We start from the raw sequence: 15,704 nt of genomic DNA, 5'->3' as shown, positions 1-15,704 counted from the left end.
CTTGTAATGGCAATTATAAGTGGGAATAAAGGGGAAACTACCTTTTCATGCAAATCCTGATAGACTTTGTGTTTCACTCCCAGAGAGCACAGGTTTTTATTAGTGTACTTTGTTATTTACACACTTTACAATGGCACAGTCTTTAGCATGTCAAGTAATGCTTTATTTGTCCTTCTAATTTTGTCTGACCAATGTTAAAACTTCTGGCATGTTCAGTGTTTGTTGTGTACTGTATTATTAACCTCATGAATTTGTTGGGCCACATGAAGCCCCATACTGTCAATCTCCATGTCACTGCTCCACATGTCTACAAACCATTGTCCTAGCTGTAGTCTAAAAATGTGCTAGGATCCCTGTCGTTCAATGTCAGGGCCTTGTCAGTTGATGTTTTTCAGAATCTGAACCTTTTGCGTCATAAAAAATAGGTCGATACGTCTGAACTGTCACAGGTTCTGTACTCAGAACTACCATTAAAATCGATGATCTGAAGAGCTGATTGGGCTAATTTATGGATCCTCCACTGTCACAGCAGTTTGATGGAATCATATTAATTAATTTGATTGCAGAGAATACAGACCATTTGTATTAGGATAGATTAAAATAATTTTAATTGGATTTTAGATTGTCATGTGAAAGATTGTATTTCCAGATTTTTCAGATGCTAATCTTAAAGAAAAAAAAAACCTGTGGGGTATTTTTAGCATTATCATTGGTACAAAATAATTGATTGTGTTTAACACTTGGTTTGTACAGTTTTTGCCTTTTCTACTAGAACAAAGTTATTCTACTTAACATTGTGAAATTAAAATTCAAAAAAGTGAAACGATGTAGAGCTTGCCACAATGACCAAACCCAAGTCTGTAGAGCCGTAAGATAAACTGATTAAAGATACAATTCTGTGAAGTCGCCATTAGTTGAATTTAAATGAAAAGCTATTCTTTATATATTTTGTTTGTTTTGTTTGAAATTGTTGTGGTTTCGATGTAAGGCATAGAAATTGCTGAATTTATTAGATGGCCAAACCTGTTGCTTTTAATAATTTTGGTTGGTAGGTATTGTCTTAAATGTTTTTGATTGTTTAAGGACTACACGTTATTGTCTCCACTGGCGTGAAACTAAGTGCACACTCAAGTAGTCATTTTGTGAGCCAATTGTGTGATCCCTACTTGGTTGATTGGTTTGTTTATGTATGATTAAAATGTTTGAGAAGATTCACATTAAAGTGTCTGTTTTTTGACTGAATTCATAACACTGTAGACAATATATATTGGCATGATTTGAAAGATAGGCTTACTGTATATACCACAGTTAATGGGGCACCATGAGGGAAAAGGTAATTTTGAGCCATGACACACGTGACAGCCTAAATTACTTGATTTAAATATGCCAATTAAATATGAGACCCATGTTCAGATCTCACTAACCCTAACCAATAATACACAGCAACTATTACATCTTTGTTAGGTCATGCAATGATTGGTGCTACACTGACATCTGCTGGAATCTTTTTACTCAGCTGTTGGTACATTATATCAGGAGGCTCTGTTTACGACAGTCATTCACTGGGACCATAGTCCGTTAGACTGATGACACTATGACCTCTACACAAGTAGAAAGGGCTGGGGGTTACAAAGCACTGGGACATACTTTAGTAGGCATGAAGTCCTATGGTCATCAAATAGGTAGCTAATGGTTGACAGGCAAGGTCAGCATTTTAGTGTTTCAAAGTTGGCAACCCTGTGGAGAAATAAAAAATGGTTCTTTACATAACATTTTTGCTTAATAGATAATTCTCTATCTTTACTGTAGCGAGAAAATGTTGCTTGTGCTGTTTCAGTTTTCTTCAGATGCCGGGGCTAAACATGACCAGACTTATTTGATTTTCTCACCAACCTTCAAAACTGAAGGTTCATAAAAGTGTACTTAGTATGTTTCACATATTAAATATTTGTCCATGCACGTAAAAAAATACATCAGACAGTCTTGGCGAAGATATTATTATAATTCAACACAGTTTATACATACATACTTGTATAAAGCCACTGTATAATGCACAAGTTTGGAGTTGGCCATTTGTTTTGACACCCCATTGTGATTTTCCCATCATCTGGTGTTTTGCTTTGACACAGTGGTGTCTAGAAACACCATGTTCTGTTTGCTTTTACCAAATTCTTGAGGGTCTTGAATAAATTATCTTGGTAACCTACCAAAATAGAGAGTAGTAATAATGTGGAAGAACATGTTTGATCATAAAGCATGAATGAGTCAGTATATATTACTATATAATACAGTGTTGATATTATTTTTTTTTACTGGTCTACAAAATCTACACATTCAAAGTGAAACAAAAATGATAGAAATAGTTAAAAATGAAAAAAAACTAAGTTACCTGTGTGAATAAGTATTTGAACCCTTGGCAATAGCAAGCAAAATTAGTGCAGGCACTCACATTACCTTACCAAGTTACACAGTAGTTGGATGGACTCCATCTGTGCACAAAAATACTGGTTTACATTATTTCTTAATAATCATTCATATCTCTGAAATCATTAAATCATCCTGTCTATCATTAAAAAGTGGATAGTGCGTAGACTGTGTACTAGATCAGACCCTTCCTCCAAAGCAAACAGCCGGAGAAGGAAACATTATAGGTGTGCTGCCATGAGGCCAATAGTGACTTTGAAGAGCCACACTAAAATATTAAGATGGGAGAAAAATGTCCATGGGTCACCAACATCCACTAAAACTGGCCTGTATGATAAAGGCCAGATTAAAACCATTACTAAAATATGGACAATACAATTTAAATTATTATTATGATTTGGCCTACTAAAGACTCTAAATGAATAAATGATGACAGCGATGATTAGGCTGCACTAAGTTGTAATGATTAACCGTGTCCAACTAACATATAATTTGTATCATTACTATGAATTTACTGTAATTGCTACATCATTTGTGATTCGTCTATTACATGGATTCGCCCCCCCCCCCAAAAATTAGTGTATAAAGCTTTTGAGAATGTTTGCGTCAATTTCTTTCAGTAGTTCGAACTGATCAATTGTGTGTCAAAATGCTGTCTTGTTGTGCTTATAATTGTACGAATCGTACTGGTGGAGGGGGCCCAAAGTTTATTTATGGGACAAACTAAGCAACATAGCCTATTGATCTATGGCCTGGCTACATATAGTATAATGCCCAGGTAATTCAGCGTGTCATTTTCACCTTGATGTTGATGAGCAACGTGAGTCTTTGTAGTCTTGCATCTCAAACTGTAAGCATAGGAATATTTACTGTACATTAGCCCATTCTCTCTAATGACTTGTGAGTTTGTCAGTCTCCAAATGTGTGTTATATTCCACTTGTCTTCTTTTAACCCAGTGTGTGTGCTCGATCGGCAGAGGCCTGCACGGGGCTGCCTTGGGGCCGCCTTTGGCTCATGTCTTCTTCTTGCATTGTTCTAGCGCCACTATTGTCAAAGTGGGGTATGCGTACCCCCGGGGGTACATGGATCAATCTATCTGTGATTTACCTTCCCAAACAGTCCTGTTGAATAGCCGACTGCAGTCTCACTACCAAAAATAAATGCATGCACCCTATCCAACTGAATAATATTATCACAATGTCTAATATGTAAGGGATAATGTTCGTAGAATATCAATTAGGCTACAAAATAACTGACAGTGTGAATCACTAGCCAAGCTGCCACCAATATGGACAGTGATGACGAAGCAGCCCAAGAGCCACAGACCCCTGCCCCAGGAAACACCAAATTGACAGGGAGGTTGGAGTCTCAAAGAGACGCAAATATAACGAAGACTATATTACTATGGGGTTCACTTACACTGAGAGTAAGGACTTCCCTCAGCCCTACTGATTATTTGATACAATACATTTACCGCGGCGCCTAGAATATTTTTTGCGCTATAAACCAATATATATTTAACATACAGTGATTTGTAAATGTAAATGATTTGCGTTGTAGCCAATGGTATGGGTGAAGTAAAAGGCCAAGAACAACAGGGATTGCGTGGTTTTCCATGTTTCGCAGAGAAGGACACATTTTACATTTGTGTTGAAGATGCGGATCTTGGTGTTTATGGCCGATGGTATGGATGGAGTAAAAGGCCAGCAAAAGTTGCAATTATGCAGTGCCCCATGATGTGACCCCATATATTGATTCTACAGACTCTACTGAATATTCCCTACAATGCTTTTACTGCGGCCCCTAGAATAGTTTTTGCTCTACAAAGCAATATGTATGCCATTTACAGTGTATTACAGTGTATTGCATTGGGGGCTTAGAAGGGTGTGGAAAATATAGTGTTGCTGGATGTACGACACAGTCTCTCTCCAAAACTAATAAGCACTAGCATATTAACAAGAATAATTAACCTGTCTGTGAAACCGGCCCAGAGCGTTTTAACGAAAACCCGAAATTTTATTGTGGCTGACGAATCGCTAATGTCGCTGCCATTGTGCTAGACCCGAGTCATCCTCGACCGGAATCGAGAATTAGCCCACACTAAAACGCTAATCCACTCTGCCCATGTGTGTTGATGTTTTGTTCAAACCGGATGTAAATAGAACAGGTGTAGCATCATAATGGATCCCTCTCAGAATTTAAACTCGACTGAATAAAATGTATGAAAAACCTGGAATGGGGCACTATGGAATGGGTTTTTTTTCTCGTTTTAGAGAGCACATTAAAAATAATTTAACTGTATTACGGGTTGATACTGTATCATTTCGGAAATCAAATTACTGTAACACCAATCACTTGTCTTTGACAAGATGGCGGTGACTTTGAGGAGTGGTTGTATGGAGATGCTGAAAACATGTTGGAGATTACGAACACAGCATGGGAAGATTTTTAACCAGATGGGTAGGTTATGCGTTCACCTCATGGCGGACTCTAACAAATAATTTCTTCCAATTATTTGTTTCTCTCGGGAATAGGGTGAAATTAGGTAACCACGCTAGCCGGATAGCATCCTCATATGCAGTTTTATGCATATGGACAGATAGTCGGAGACTTTGCCATATATCGAAATAAAAATGACCTGCCAGGCAAGACACAGTGATAAAAATCCTTATTTCACTGACTGATGTTTCGTCGTGTGGTTGCCCCCTTTGACGGGCATCAAGCTAACCAAATAAGCCTTTTCAACTACTCGGGATTAGCCCCAATTTGTGACAAGACGTACTACTATTTTTTGTTGTTGTTGTAAAAAGTAGTACGTCTAGTCACATGGGGCTTCTCAAGGAGTATACTACAAAGCGAGCTAAGGCCGGGAGTTATCGAGCTAACCTTGGTAAAATTGAGCTCGCTAACTCCCTTTACTTGCTATTAAATTACTTTGCAAGATAAACTTGGCAAGCTTGAGTCAGTGAAAGGATTTGGCTGCATAGGAGGATGCTATCCGGCTATAGCCTGCCCTGTATGTTATTTCAATAGCCAGGTTTGTAGGCAATCTCATCATTTTAAGAGGCTTTGCTTTAGCAAACTATGGAGCATCTTTCTTTCAGGATTTCTGTTTCCTGTCCTAGCAAGTCGTCATAGTTCCCAGAGCATCAAATTACCATCAAGGTATTGTTTCCATTCAAGATGTAAATTGATAGTATTACCTAATCATACTAGCTGACTATATATGTTAGCTTAGGTGATGTCTCCATGGGTTTGCACACGCATATTAAGAACAAAAAAAAAAGTAGTTTATTGCATTTTATTTCATTGTTTGCAGAAAACCCCTATGACTGTTTTAACTTTTCACATTCTTCCATAGACAGGCCTGGCTGCCTATTTGTGTTAGTTTTAGCCAGTTTGTTGCCGTGTTCTAAACACAACATTATTGAATGCACAAACATTCAGGTAACCCAGGTTACCATAGTCACTATCAGTTACTCATAGGACATATCACTGAAATCTGATTATAATGTCATCATTTGTTTGACTCATGTTCCCTCAACAGTTATGTACCAGAAACATCCTTATCCAGACCCCCATGGCCAGAAGTGTCTGATATCAGCTGTGAAGAAGAGGCGATGCAACATCAAGGTTGGAAAAGGATGGCTCAGTGATCACATTAAAGCAGAATCCTGAGTTTCTCACTCAGAAAAAAAAAGTGTAATGCATTCTGAAAATGCAGGTGTATTGACCATGACATTCAATTTCATGTTCCAACCCTTTATATTTAAATAGCCTTGCGATTACACAAAACGCTTCCGCCATCCTTCAAACCACACTCTCTCTGCTTGTCTGAGACTGACCCTTCTCTCTGACTGGTGTCTCTGAAATAGATTTTTACAAAGGCCACTGTTGGAGAGGATAATCTCAGTGTTTTATCAATACCAAAATGATGTATGAATGAACACCCAACATTTTGCATGTGATGCTCATTTTTAAAGGTGCAATCGAACCACAACAAAGCGGGCTCCCCACCAATTTTTCGGTAAACCACTGAGGGATGGTGCTGGAGAAATGTAACCACTCTCTTAGATAGAGCTATGGATGCAAGGACTGACCATCCATGAGAATTTTTTTTTATAGTTCTAACCATGTTTTGAAGTTGTACAGTGTTTGTTTACAATTGCATTGTTCACAATCAATGGAGTAAAACAAGCTTATATTGTGGGTTCTGATGGGGTAAGACAGTTGAACTAATCTCATGAGGCATTTATAAGCTATATTCTTCAAGAAACAATGGCTATATATCATTCATTTAAAAGTCAAAAAATGGATGTGCCAATTACTGATTGCTCCTTTAAGCAGAGTATACAGTGATAATTGAGAAAAACATGTTTTTGCACTTCACCCACGACGCGTGAATTGCTGCAAACCGTGGAGGAAAGTTTGTCCTGTATATTTACAGTAGCTTGCTAAGTGTCCATTTGTTTAATAAGAATACAGGTGAAATCTATCAAAAAGCAGATTTGGCTGTACAAAATACAGTACTTAGATAATTGCTTTCTCAGCACATCTTTGATAAGGCAATACCTGCTGCTGAAAACTTACTATACACACATAATACTATTTATGAGCATTCCAATCCTCAATGTGATGTTATGAAAATATATACATTTCTATTGTCTGAACCATTCTCCCATTGCCTTTCAGCGGTTGTAGAAAATGTGAACAGTCTTCTTGCAAAGGAGGATTACGGAAGGCTATTTGCAGTTGTCCATTTTGCAAGTCGACAGTGGAAAGTGACTAATGAAGACCTGATCCTCATTGAAAACCACATTGAGGCTGAATGTGGTGACAGAATACGACTTGAGAAGGTTTGAATACTTTGTTTGCTAAAAATCGTGTTACTATATGGGGGGATTATTTAACTTTTTGTGTGAAATTAAACATTTTAGGTTGTTGACTATGGGCAGCAGTAATTAGATAGAGAAATTATATATTTGTGCAAAAACATTGTGCAGGTTGATCTGAGAACAGGCAGGCTACACATTCCAAACCATGTAAGCCATCAAGTAATGTAACAATGTGTTATAATCCAGTATGCATTACTGCAGATAATGATGGCAGAGAAATTGTTATGTTATTATTATTATTACAATTGTTTTGTGAATGGTATAACATTACATGTCCTCAAAAGCAGAAAATGTGGTAACATTTTACGAAATATCCTTTTGGGGGTTTGTGAAGTGTTAAAGATAGTCTTTGTTATAACCTATTTACTAAAAGTGTGTGTGATCATCACCTTTTTTAAACAAATGTTTGCTTGCTTTGCTTGAATCCTAAATAAAGTAGGTAAGTAGAATCAGGTGGGTAAGTAATTGGGTACCAAATGAACCAATCAAAGGAGAGATGTTTAGGAAAGAATTTGGTCGGGATAATTAGAGATAAGAAACCTGGTCAGTTTTGTGTTACCCATACAGGTGAATGCAAAACACACCATTCCGAGACAAAAGGAGATCTCAGAGGACATCAGGAAGAGGGTAGTGAGAGCACATCAGTCTCCATCAGTCCACTGACAAATAATTTACAAACGGAGAGCATTTAACATGACAGCAACTCGGACTAGAAGTGGACGCCCTTCCAAAATATCCCCAAGAGCCACAAGAAAAATAATAAATCCGGTAAAAGCCAACTCAAACATAACTTCTAGAGATTTGCAGACCTCCCTTGCTGCATCTCAGGTAACTGTCCATGCTTCATCAATAAGAAGAACACTGAATAAAAATGGCATTCATGGGAGGGTTGCTAGGAAGAAGCCTCTGCTGTCAAAAAAGAACCAAACTGCCCGTCTTAACTTTGCCAGAGACCACCTGGACAAGCCTGAAGGTTTCTGGAAGTCCGTTCTCTGGACAGATGAGTCCAAAATGGACCTTTTTGGTCACAATCAAAACCACTATGTTTGGAGACATATCGAAAACCCAACACTGCCTACCACCAAAAGAACCTTATTCCAACAGTCAAGCATGGTGGTGGGAATGTCAAGATCTGGGGCTGCTTTTCCTCCTCTGGACCTGGATGATTCTACACCATTAAGGGAACCATGAATTCTGAGGTATACCAGGAGATTCTTGAACAGAACGTCAAGCCATCAGTCAAGGAGCTAAAGCTGGGCATTCCAACAAGACACCGACCCAAAGCATTCTAGCAAAGAAAAAAATCTATAATTGCACAAGGAGTTCACACACACACACACACACACACACATATATATATATATATATATATATATATATATATATATATATATATATATATATATGTATATATATATGTGTGTGTGTAACAAATGGGTTATATGTTATAAATATATATACGAAGTAAACATAACTGTTTCAAAGACTATCAATAGGTTAATAGTTGTCTTACTAATTCAAAATTTCTGATAAACCCACAAAAGTATACCTTAATGTAGTGTGTTACCACCAGCTAGCCTTTGACACATGAATAAGGGCATTTACTGCAATGGTTTAGGCTGAAGAAGCATGTTCACCCTACTTTTTTGTCAAATCTTTTCCACCTTTGTAGGTGCTGCTGGTCGGTGGAGAAGAATTCACACTTATTGGGAGGCCCCTTCTTGGGTAATTTTTCTAGTCCTAAAAACCCACCATAACAATACAATTCTGACTATTAATAATCGAGATTATGTCTACTCTCAAAGTTTTATTGTATGCAATTTGGATAATATATATTAATATTTTTAAATGTTTTTGAAAGGAAAGCCGTGTACACTAACAGCCTATTTCCCCCTTTTCTTTTTTTTTTCTTCTTTTTTTAACATGTAGTCGGGATTTGGTCAGAGTTGAAGCAACTGTCATTGAGAAGACAGACTCCTGGCCAAAAGTTCATATGCGCTTCTGGAAAAGACACAGATTCCAGAGGAAAAGAAGTAGGCTCTTTTTAACATTGCAGATTTCATCTCAGAACATCATGGTTACATAAACATTTAGTTTTTGTAACTAAATGTTTGTAACTAAACTAAAGTGTAGAGGACTTAAAGTTGTCATTGTGAAACTGAAGTAGGAGCCTATACAAATGCAAGAGGACCACAATAATCCTTTATACTTTTTTATAATCTTAAAACAATTAATTGACACATCAACAACAATATTGAATAATATTCTCAAGTAGACATGAACATAACTCAGTATGAGCAAGGGAATGATTTCTGTATGAGGTTTTTGTATGAGAAACTGACACATGCCAAGGTGGTGAAGATGACTGGGTACACTGTTTTAATTAAGGGATACAAAGTTGGGTGATCACTGTATTATTATTTGTAAGACACATTTTAGACTCAATGAATGACCTAAATTCCTCTGTCCACACATGCCAATTACTGGTCAAGTATAATTTGATATTGTTGTCTTGGAGTAAACAGGAACAGTAACTTTGCTCAGAGAGCGGAAATTCCCTTCAATACAACAACAGAAAAGAGGCACATGTTAACATACTGTTGGCTATACATTATAATGGCTGTTTCCACTTGAATATTTTTTTATTGTAATTATTATATATTTGTGTATTTTGCACAAAAAGCTGTCAAAAACTCAAAAAAACAAATATCCAATATACAGTATACAGGTAATATCAAGTGGTGCACATACATTTCCCACCCCCCTTTTTTCTCCTCCCCACGTGTTAGAAGTCCTCATTGTATTTCATTTGGATATACTATGAAAATAGTAAGAAAACATTTTTTTTTCTTACAAAGTAAGGACAAGACAATGCCATTTCACTTTCATAATGACACATTCCCATATATTCAACTAAATGTAGTAAACTCTCCTGTGTTGTGACGCTGATGTTCAGTCACAAATCCCTGAATGAGCTCTTGGAGGCTCAACCAATAAGTGGTCACACCTGATTGAATGTTAAGACATATACTTTGGCTCGGTGGCTTCTACAAAACTAACTATTGTTATTTTTCTTTTTCAGTTGTTGTACAACCACAGACAGTGCTTCGGATAAACATCATCGAAGTAGCACCCAGATTGTCATGATATTATGGGTATTACATTGACCAACAGTTTATTTACAGTACAATGTATTTGGAGTATGAAAATAAAAACAAATTACCTGATTCTGTTCATAATTTTTGTCTTTGTAACAATTATTTGTGATCATAGGTGTTAGAGGTACACCAGATAATTAAGCAATAGTTGATGTGTTTACATTGATATTTCTGAAGCTGTGGAAATGACTCATTTTGTACTGATAGCTCGATAATAATACATTTCATACCAGATGGCGTCATTCGAGGAGAGTATTTTTACATAAAATGACACCAATATCATGTTTCTGCAGTCATTATATGATACTGACTAGTGGAGAAATGCCCCTGTAGCCAGCGAAGAAGAAATGAACTTGAGGTATGCTGACAAACGCTGGAGCTGGCACAAACGCTGGAATTGTCCGGGGACTGAACTTCGGGACGTCAAATATGAGAAGGAAACTTTTTGTTTCAAAATATAGAGTTCTATTAATTATTTGATCAGTTACATCCAATGGACAAAGAAACTATGTCCTCGAATTTCGGAATATCAAGAACTTTGAGAAGGACTGGCAGCCTGCCTTCGAAAACGGTCAGGATTGTAATAATGGGCCAAGCGGCTGTTGGCAAAACTGGTAAGCGCAGTTTACTCCTGTCATGTCTTTTAAACATGTAGAGAAGATAATAACTCGTATAATGTGCACATATCAATTTAAATAACATGTTTTAATCACATTGAAATTATGTCATGTCTTGCAGCACTGGCAGTGCGATTTATCACAAAAAGATTCATTGGCGAGTATGACCCGACGCTCGGTAGGTGACCAGGGAGAGGGTCGACTTTTGAATTGTGCCGAATGTTTACTTATTAATAATTAACAAACGAATAGATTTGCACCAATCCAACACATTGCAATCACTGTCATTTGTAATGTAAGGCTATGGCTTATACTTCTGCAGAGACCATATACAGACATGAGATGTCAATTGGTGGAGACATGGTGCACTTTGAAATACTTGATACCGCAGGACAGGTGAGACGTTTTTTGTACATGAACTGCAGGAATAAAAGTGCTCAGAGCCATTGGTTTGAAAAAGCACAATGTAAAAGCATTTTGTTTCTTTTATTTGATGCTTATACTAATTCGAAACAAGTTATGCAGTCATACTGTGAAACATCCTAAATGGTTATGACAAAGTCTATCTCATAACTCTGGCCATGCAAGCTCTGCACATTTGTCCAGATTGACAGTTGAATCAACTATCAATTGGTCGCCAAGTCCATTGGAAAAATTACCTGTCAAATAGCTTATTTCTATTATTGTAAATGCATTCTGACAGCATATCATTATAGGTTATTATTGACCCACAAACATTTTTGCTGTTCTGTTATAACTAAACCATTTATGAATAGGAGGAAGATGCCCTGCTGATCGAGGAGAAGATAAAGTGGGGTGATGGATTTGTCATTGTGTACTCTGTGACAGACAGGTGCAGCTTTGATGAGGTCATGCGCCTCTGTTTCCTGGTCAATCATATTCACTCCTCAAACACTCGCAAGTGCAGCCCTGAACCACCGCCCATAGTCATTGTGGCCAACAAGAAAGACCTGGAGTTTGACCGAATGGTGAGCACTGAGGATGGAGAGGGCTTGTCACGGGGCCTAAAGTTGCCTTTCCATGAGATTTCAGCGCGTGACGGGTGGGAAGAGACAGCAGGTGTATTTCATGCTCTTTATGGGGACGTGATCCAGCAACTTGACTCCTCTCCAGCCTCATTCCGCAAGAGAGGGGTCTCCAAGCTGATGGAGAAGATCCCAAAGATCAACTCCAGCTCCTCTGGCACCCCTGGCCGTAGCTTCAGCTTCAGCTCCTTCAGGGACTTCCTGCCTGACTGAGCCGGATGGGTGGGGACTCTGAACGAGGGCTGTGATTTGGGGATTCACAGGGGAAATGTGAAACAAGTTGTTTTGGAAGCATGGTGCTTCTCCAGAAAGGCAATACTAGTGCTCTTTTGAAAGTTAATATGAGATGTGAAAGACTTGGACCTATGTGAAAATTGATTTAGCAATAGATATCATTCTTACATCTGAGATATTTTAGTTTGGTAATAAGATCTAAATGAAGTAGTCATGAAGGTATTTTTATTTTTAGACTTGTACATTGTAGGCAGTAGAAATCATTTTTTACACATGGATTTTGTTTAAGTAAATTCTCTGACAGCCACAAACTACTTACTAGAATATATGAACAAATACTATTGAGCTCTAATTGGCCACATGAAATATATTGCTGTTGTACACTTCTGAAGTATAGGAGGTTTCTTGATGAGGAAGATTTAAGGGCTTTTGAGTAGAAGGGCCCTTTAATAGGATCCTGCAGAAAATATTAATTTATTTCTGAAACCTGATATGACCCTTTACAATTAGGGGCACCCTCAACAGAAAAGGTTTCTTGTATAGTGGCGTTTGATGTAGGGGGTGCAAGGAATGTATCATATGTTGGCTATTCTGATTTGATGTTAAGGGATGCATATTGTGCCCTGCGTAGTAATTGGACAGTGAAGCATTTTTTCTTCTTTTGGCTCTATACAATGTAGATTGTCAGCTTTTATGTAAGGGTATTTTTGTTTATCCATTCCGAAATTACAGCACTTTTTATACATAATACCCCTATTCAGGACACCAAAAGTAATGGGACAGATTAATATAAGGTACAAGCACTCATTAGGTATTTGGTCGACAATCCTTTGCAAGCAATAACCTGAAGTCTGCGGTCACCCTGTATGGTGAGGCGTCATCCAACGAATTTGGAGCCATTTGGTTGTATTTGAGCAGACAAGATGTGTCTGTACACTTCAGAATACATTCTGCTGCTGCCACCAGCAGTTACATCATCAATTAAGACAAGTTTGACAGTTCTAGTGGCAGCAAACTATACATGCCCAAACCATAACACTATGTACAGTATGCTGTAAATCTTGGGAAGATCCTATTTACTCCAAACTTTACTCAATCACTCTGGTACATATTGTTTTATCTGTCCACAAGACCCTTTTCCAGACTTCAGTTACTTTTTAACAAACTAACCTGACTATCCTTTTTGAGGATAAGTAGTGGTTTTCACCTTGCAGTGAAGCCTCTGTAGTTCAGCTGTTGACGTATTCTGCGGATGGTAGTCTCTGACACTACCTCCTGGACAGGGCTGATGATCTATGAGACAGATGTTTGGGGGTTTTCTTAATTATGGTGAGCATTCTTCGGTCATCCACTGTAGAAGTCTTCTTTGGCCTACCAGCCCGTTTGTGATTGCTGAGCTCACCAGTGCTTTCTTTTCATGTTCCAAACTGTTGATTTTGGCAAGTCTTAGCTTTTGGCTATGTTTCGGGGGATTTTCTAGCCTAATAATGGCTTCCTTGACTTTCATTGACACCTTTTTCGTCCTCATATTGACAGACATCATTAGTAGACTCCAAAGGCAAACGCAATTGTCCCATTACTAGGCGGACTATATATAAAAATTGTTGTCATTTACAAATAGTGAAACCAATATGTACACAAACACCATCAAATAAAATCTGAGAATCTCTATTTTAACTTCATAGTAATTGTTTGATTTCAAATCCAAACTTTTGGAGTATAGAGCCAAAAGAAGAGCAACTGCTTCACTGTCCCCGTACTTACGCAGGGCACTGTACTTCTGGAAAGTAGGGTAGTTGTTAAAACTAAGGTTAAGATGACCAAACAAAGTATTTTGTGGTAGTTGAATGATAAATCTATCATGTAAAGTGATCCAAAGGTGGTTGAGGGTAACTTAAAATGAAAAAAAAAATAAAGAACCATTAAAGTTGCAACTTGGGGTCTTGAATGAGTCTAATGAGTCTCATTCTCTAAGGACTTTGTGCTGAGCCCAAGATAACGTTGTTGGAGGAAGAAATGCAAGGCCAATTGATATAGGGCAAGGCCCTAACATTTGCATTTGGTTTAGAAATGTGTGTTAGTGGTTGACATTTTGCAAACCCCCAGTTTATTTTCCATGTTGATGCTATGTAATCAACCTGACATGTTTTGTTTGCTTTCTGTTGCTGAAATGCATTGTTGGTCCAACCCGTTTTTTGACAGAGGCTTGAGTTACACAACTAGTTTTAGGGAATGATAGGTGCTTTAAATTATCAATTAAATTATACACTCACCGGCCACTTTATTAGGTACACCTTGCTAGTACTGGGTTGGACCCCCTTTTGTAGCCCATCTGCTTCAAGGTTTGACGTGTTGTGCGTTCAGAGATGGTCTTCTGCATACCTTGGTTGTAACGCGTGGTTATTTGAGTTACTGTTGCCTTTCTATCATCTCGAACCAGTCTGGCTATTCTCCTCTGACCATTGGCATCAACAAGGCATTTTCGCCCAGAGAACTGCCGCTCACTGGATATTTTCTCTTTTTCGGACCATTCTCTGTAAACCCTAGAGATGGTTGTGCGTGAAAATCCCAGTAGATCAGCAGTTTCTGAAATACTCAGACCAGCCCGTCTGGCACCAACAACCATGCCACGTTCAAAGTCACTTAATTCACCTTTCTTCTCCATTCTGATTTTCGGTTTGAACTTCAGCAGGTCATCTTGACCATGTCTACATGCCTAAATGCATTGAGTTGCTGCCATGTGATTGGCTGAGGTGTACCTAATAAAGTGGCCAGTGAGTGTACATTATGTATTAAATAATGAAAAGCCTTACAAACCCCAAAACAGATATCTTTATGTAAATTGTTACCAATGATATTATAAAGAAGCCAGATCTGAATAGGATTCAGAATAAATAATCAGACAATTACTCTTTGTTGTAAGTCATATTCTTCAAAATAAAGAAAAAGGCTATATGCCATTGGTTGAAATGACAGAAAATCTTTCAGTCTACCCTAAAATATATGTTATATATGGCCATGACAACTTTCATTAATTAGGTTGGAATTGAAGGAGCAGGTGGGAGAGGTGCTTACATGACTATGGACTTTGGGGAAGAGGGACAGAGAAGGAAGGTTAATTAACACAAATTACCTCTAGTAGCTTGTCAGAAGAAGTTTTCTGCATGAGATGAAATGGTAAGGGGCCCGGTTTTACTCAGCAGGCACAAAATATGGATTCATGCAAGTCCAACTGCAATTGTCCATTCTTCTTTTTCTTTTTTTAATTATATCATTCAGAATTTAAGAATTTAAATTAAACATTTTTCCCAAAAGAACTTGCACCCTCC

At 37.9% G+C, this 15,704-nt stretch overlaps 2 protein-coding genes across 2 annotated transcripts; both read left to right on the top strand.

Annotated features, from left to right (window-relative positions):
- Positions 1-4,785: 4,785 nt before the first annotated feature.
- Positions 4,786-10,559, top strand: mrpl21 (mitochondrial ribosomal protein L21). Its single transcript, XM_083689185.1, has 7 exons — positions 4,786-4,885; positions 5,530-5,590; positions 5,973-6,058; positions 7,118-7,281; positions 8,993-9,045; positions 9,250-9,353; positions 10,403-10,559. Exons 1-7 carry the CDS (start codon positions 4,795-4,797, stop codon positions 10,465-10,467), a joined length of 624 nt encoding a protein of 207 aa, XP_083545311.1. The 5' UTR covers positions 4,786-4,794; the 3' UTR covers positions 10,468-10,559.
- Positions 10,560-10,884: 325 nt separating this feature from the next.
- Positions 10,885-14,681, top strand: LOC310801503 (ras-related and estrogen-regulated growth inhibitor-like). The gene is made up of 4 exons (XM_083665558.1): positions 10,885-11,092; positions 11,217-11,273; positions 11,418-11,491; positions 11,872-14,681. Exons 1-4 carry the CDS (start codon positions 10,972-10,974, stop codon positions 12,352-12,354), a joined length of 735 nt encoding a protein of 244 aa, XP_083521684.1. The 5' UTR covers positions 10,885-10,971; the 3' UTR covers positions 12,355-14,681.
- The last annotated feature ends 1,023 nt before the right edge of the window (positions 14,682-15,704 follow it).

This window comes from Argentina silus (assembly GCF_951799395.1).
Source record: "Argentina silus genome assembly, chromosome: 2".
In the NCBI taxonomy this organism is placed as follows: domain Eukaryota; kingdom Metazoa; phylum Chordata; class Actinopteri; order Argentiniformes; family Argentinidae; genus Argentina; species Argentina silus.
The sequence above is the reverse complement of the archived record's forward strand: the minus strand, read 5'-3'. Positions and strand labels throughout refer to the sequence as shown.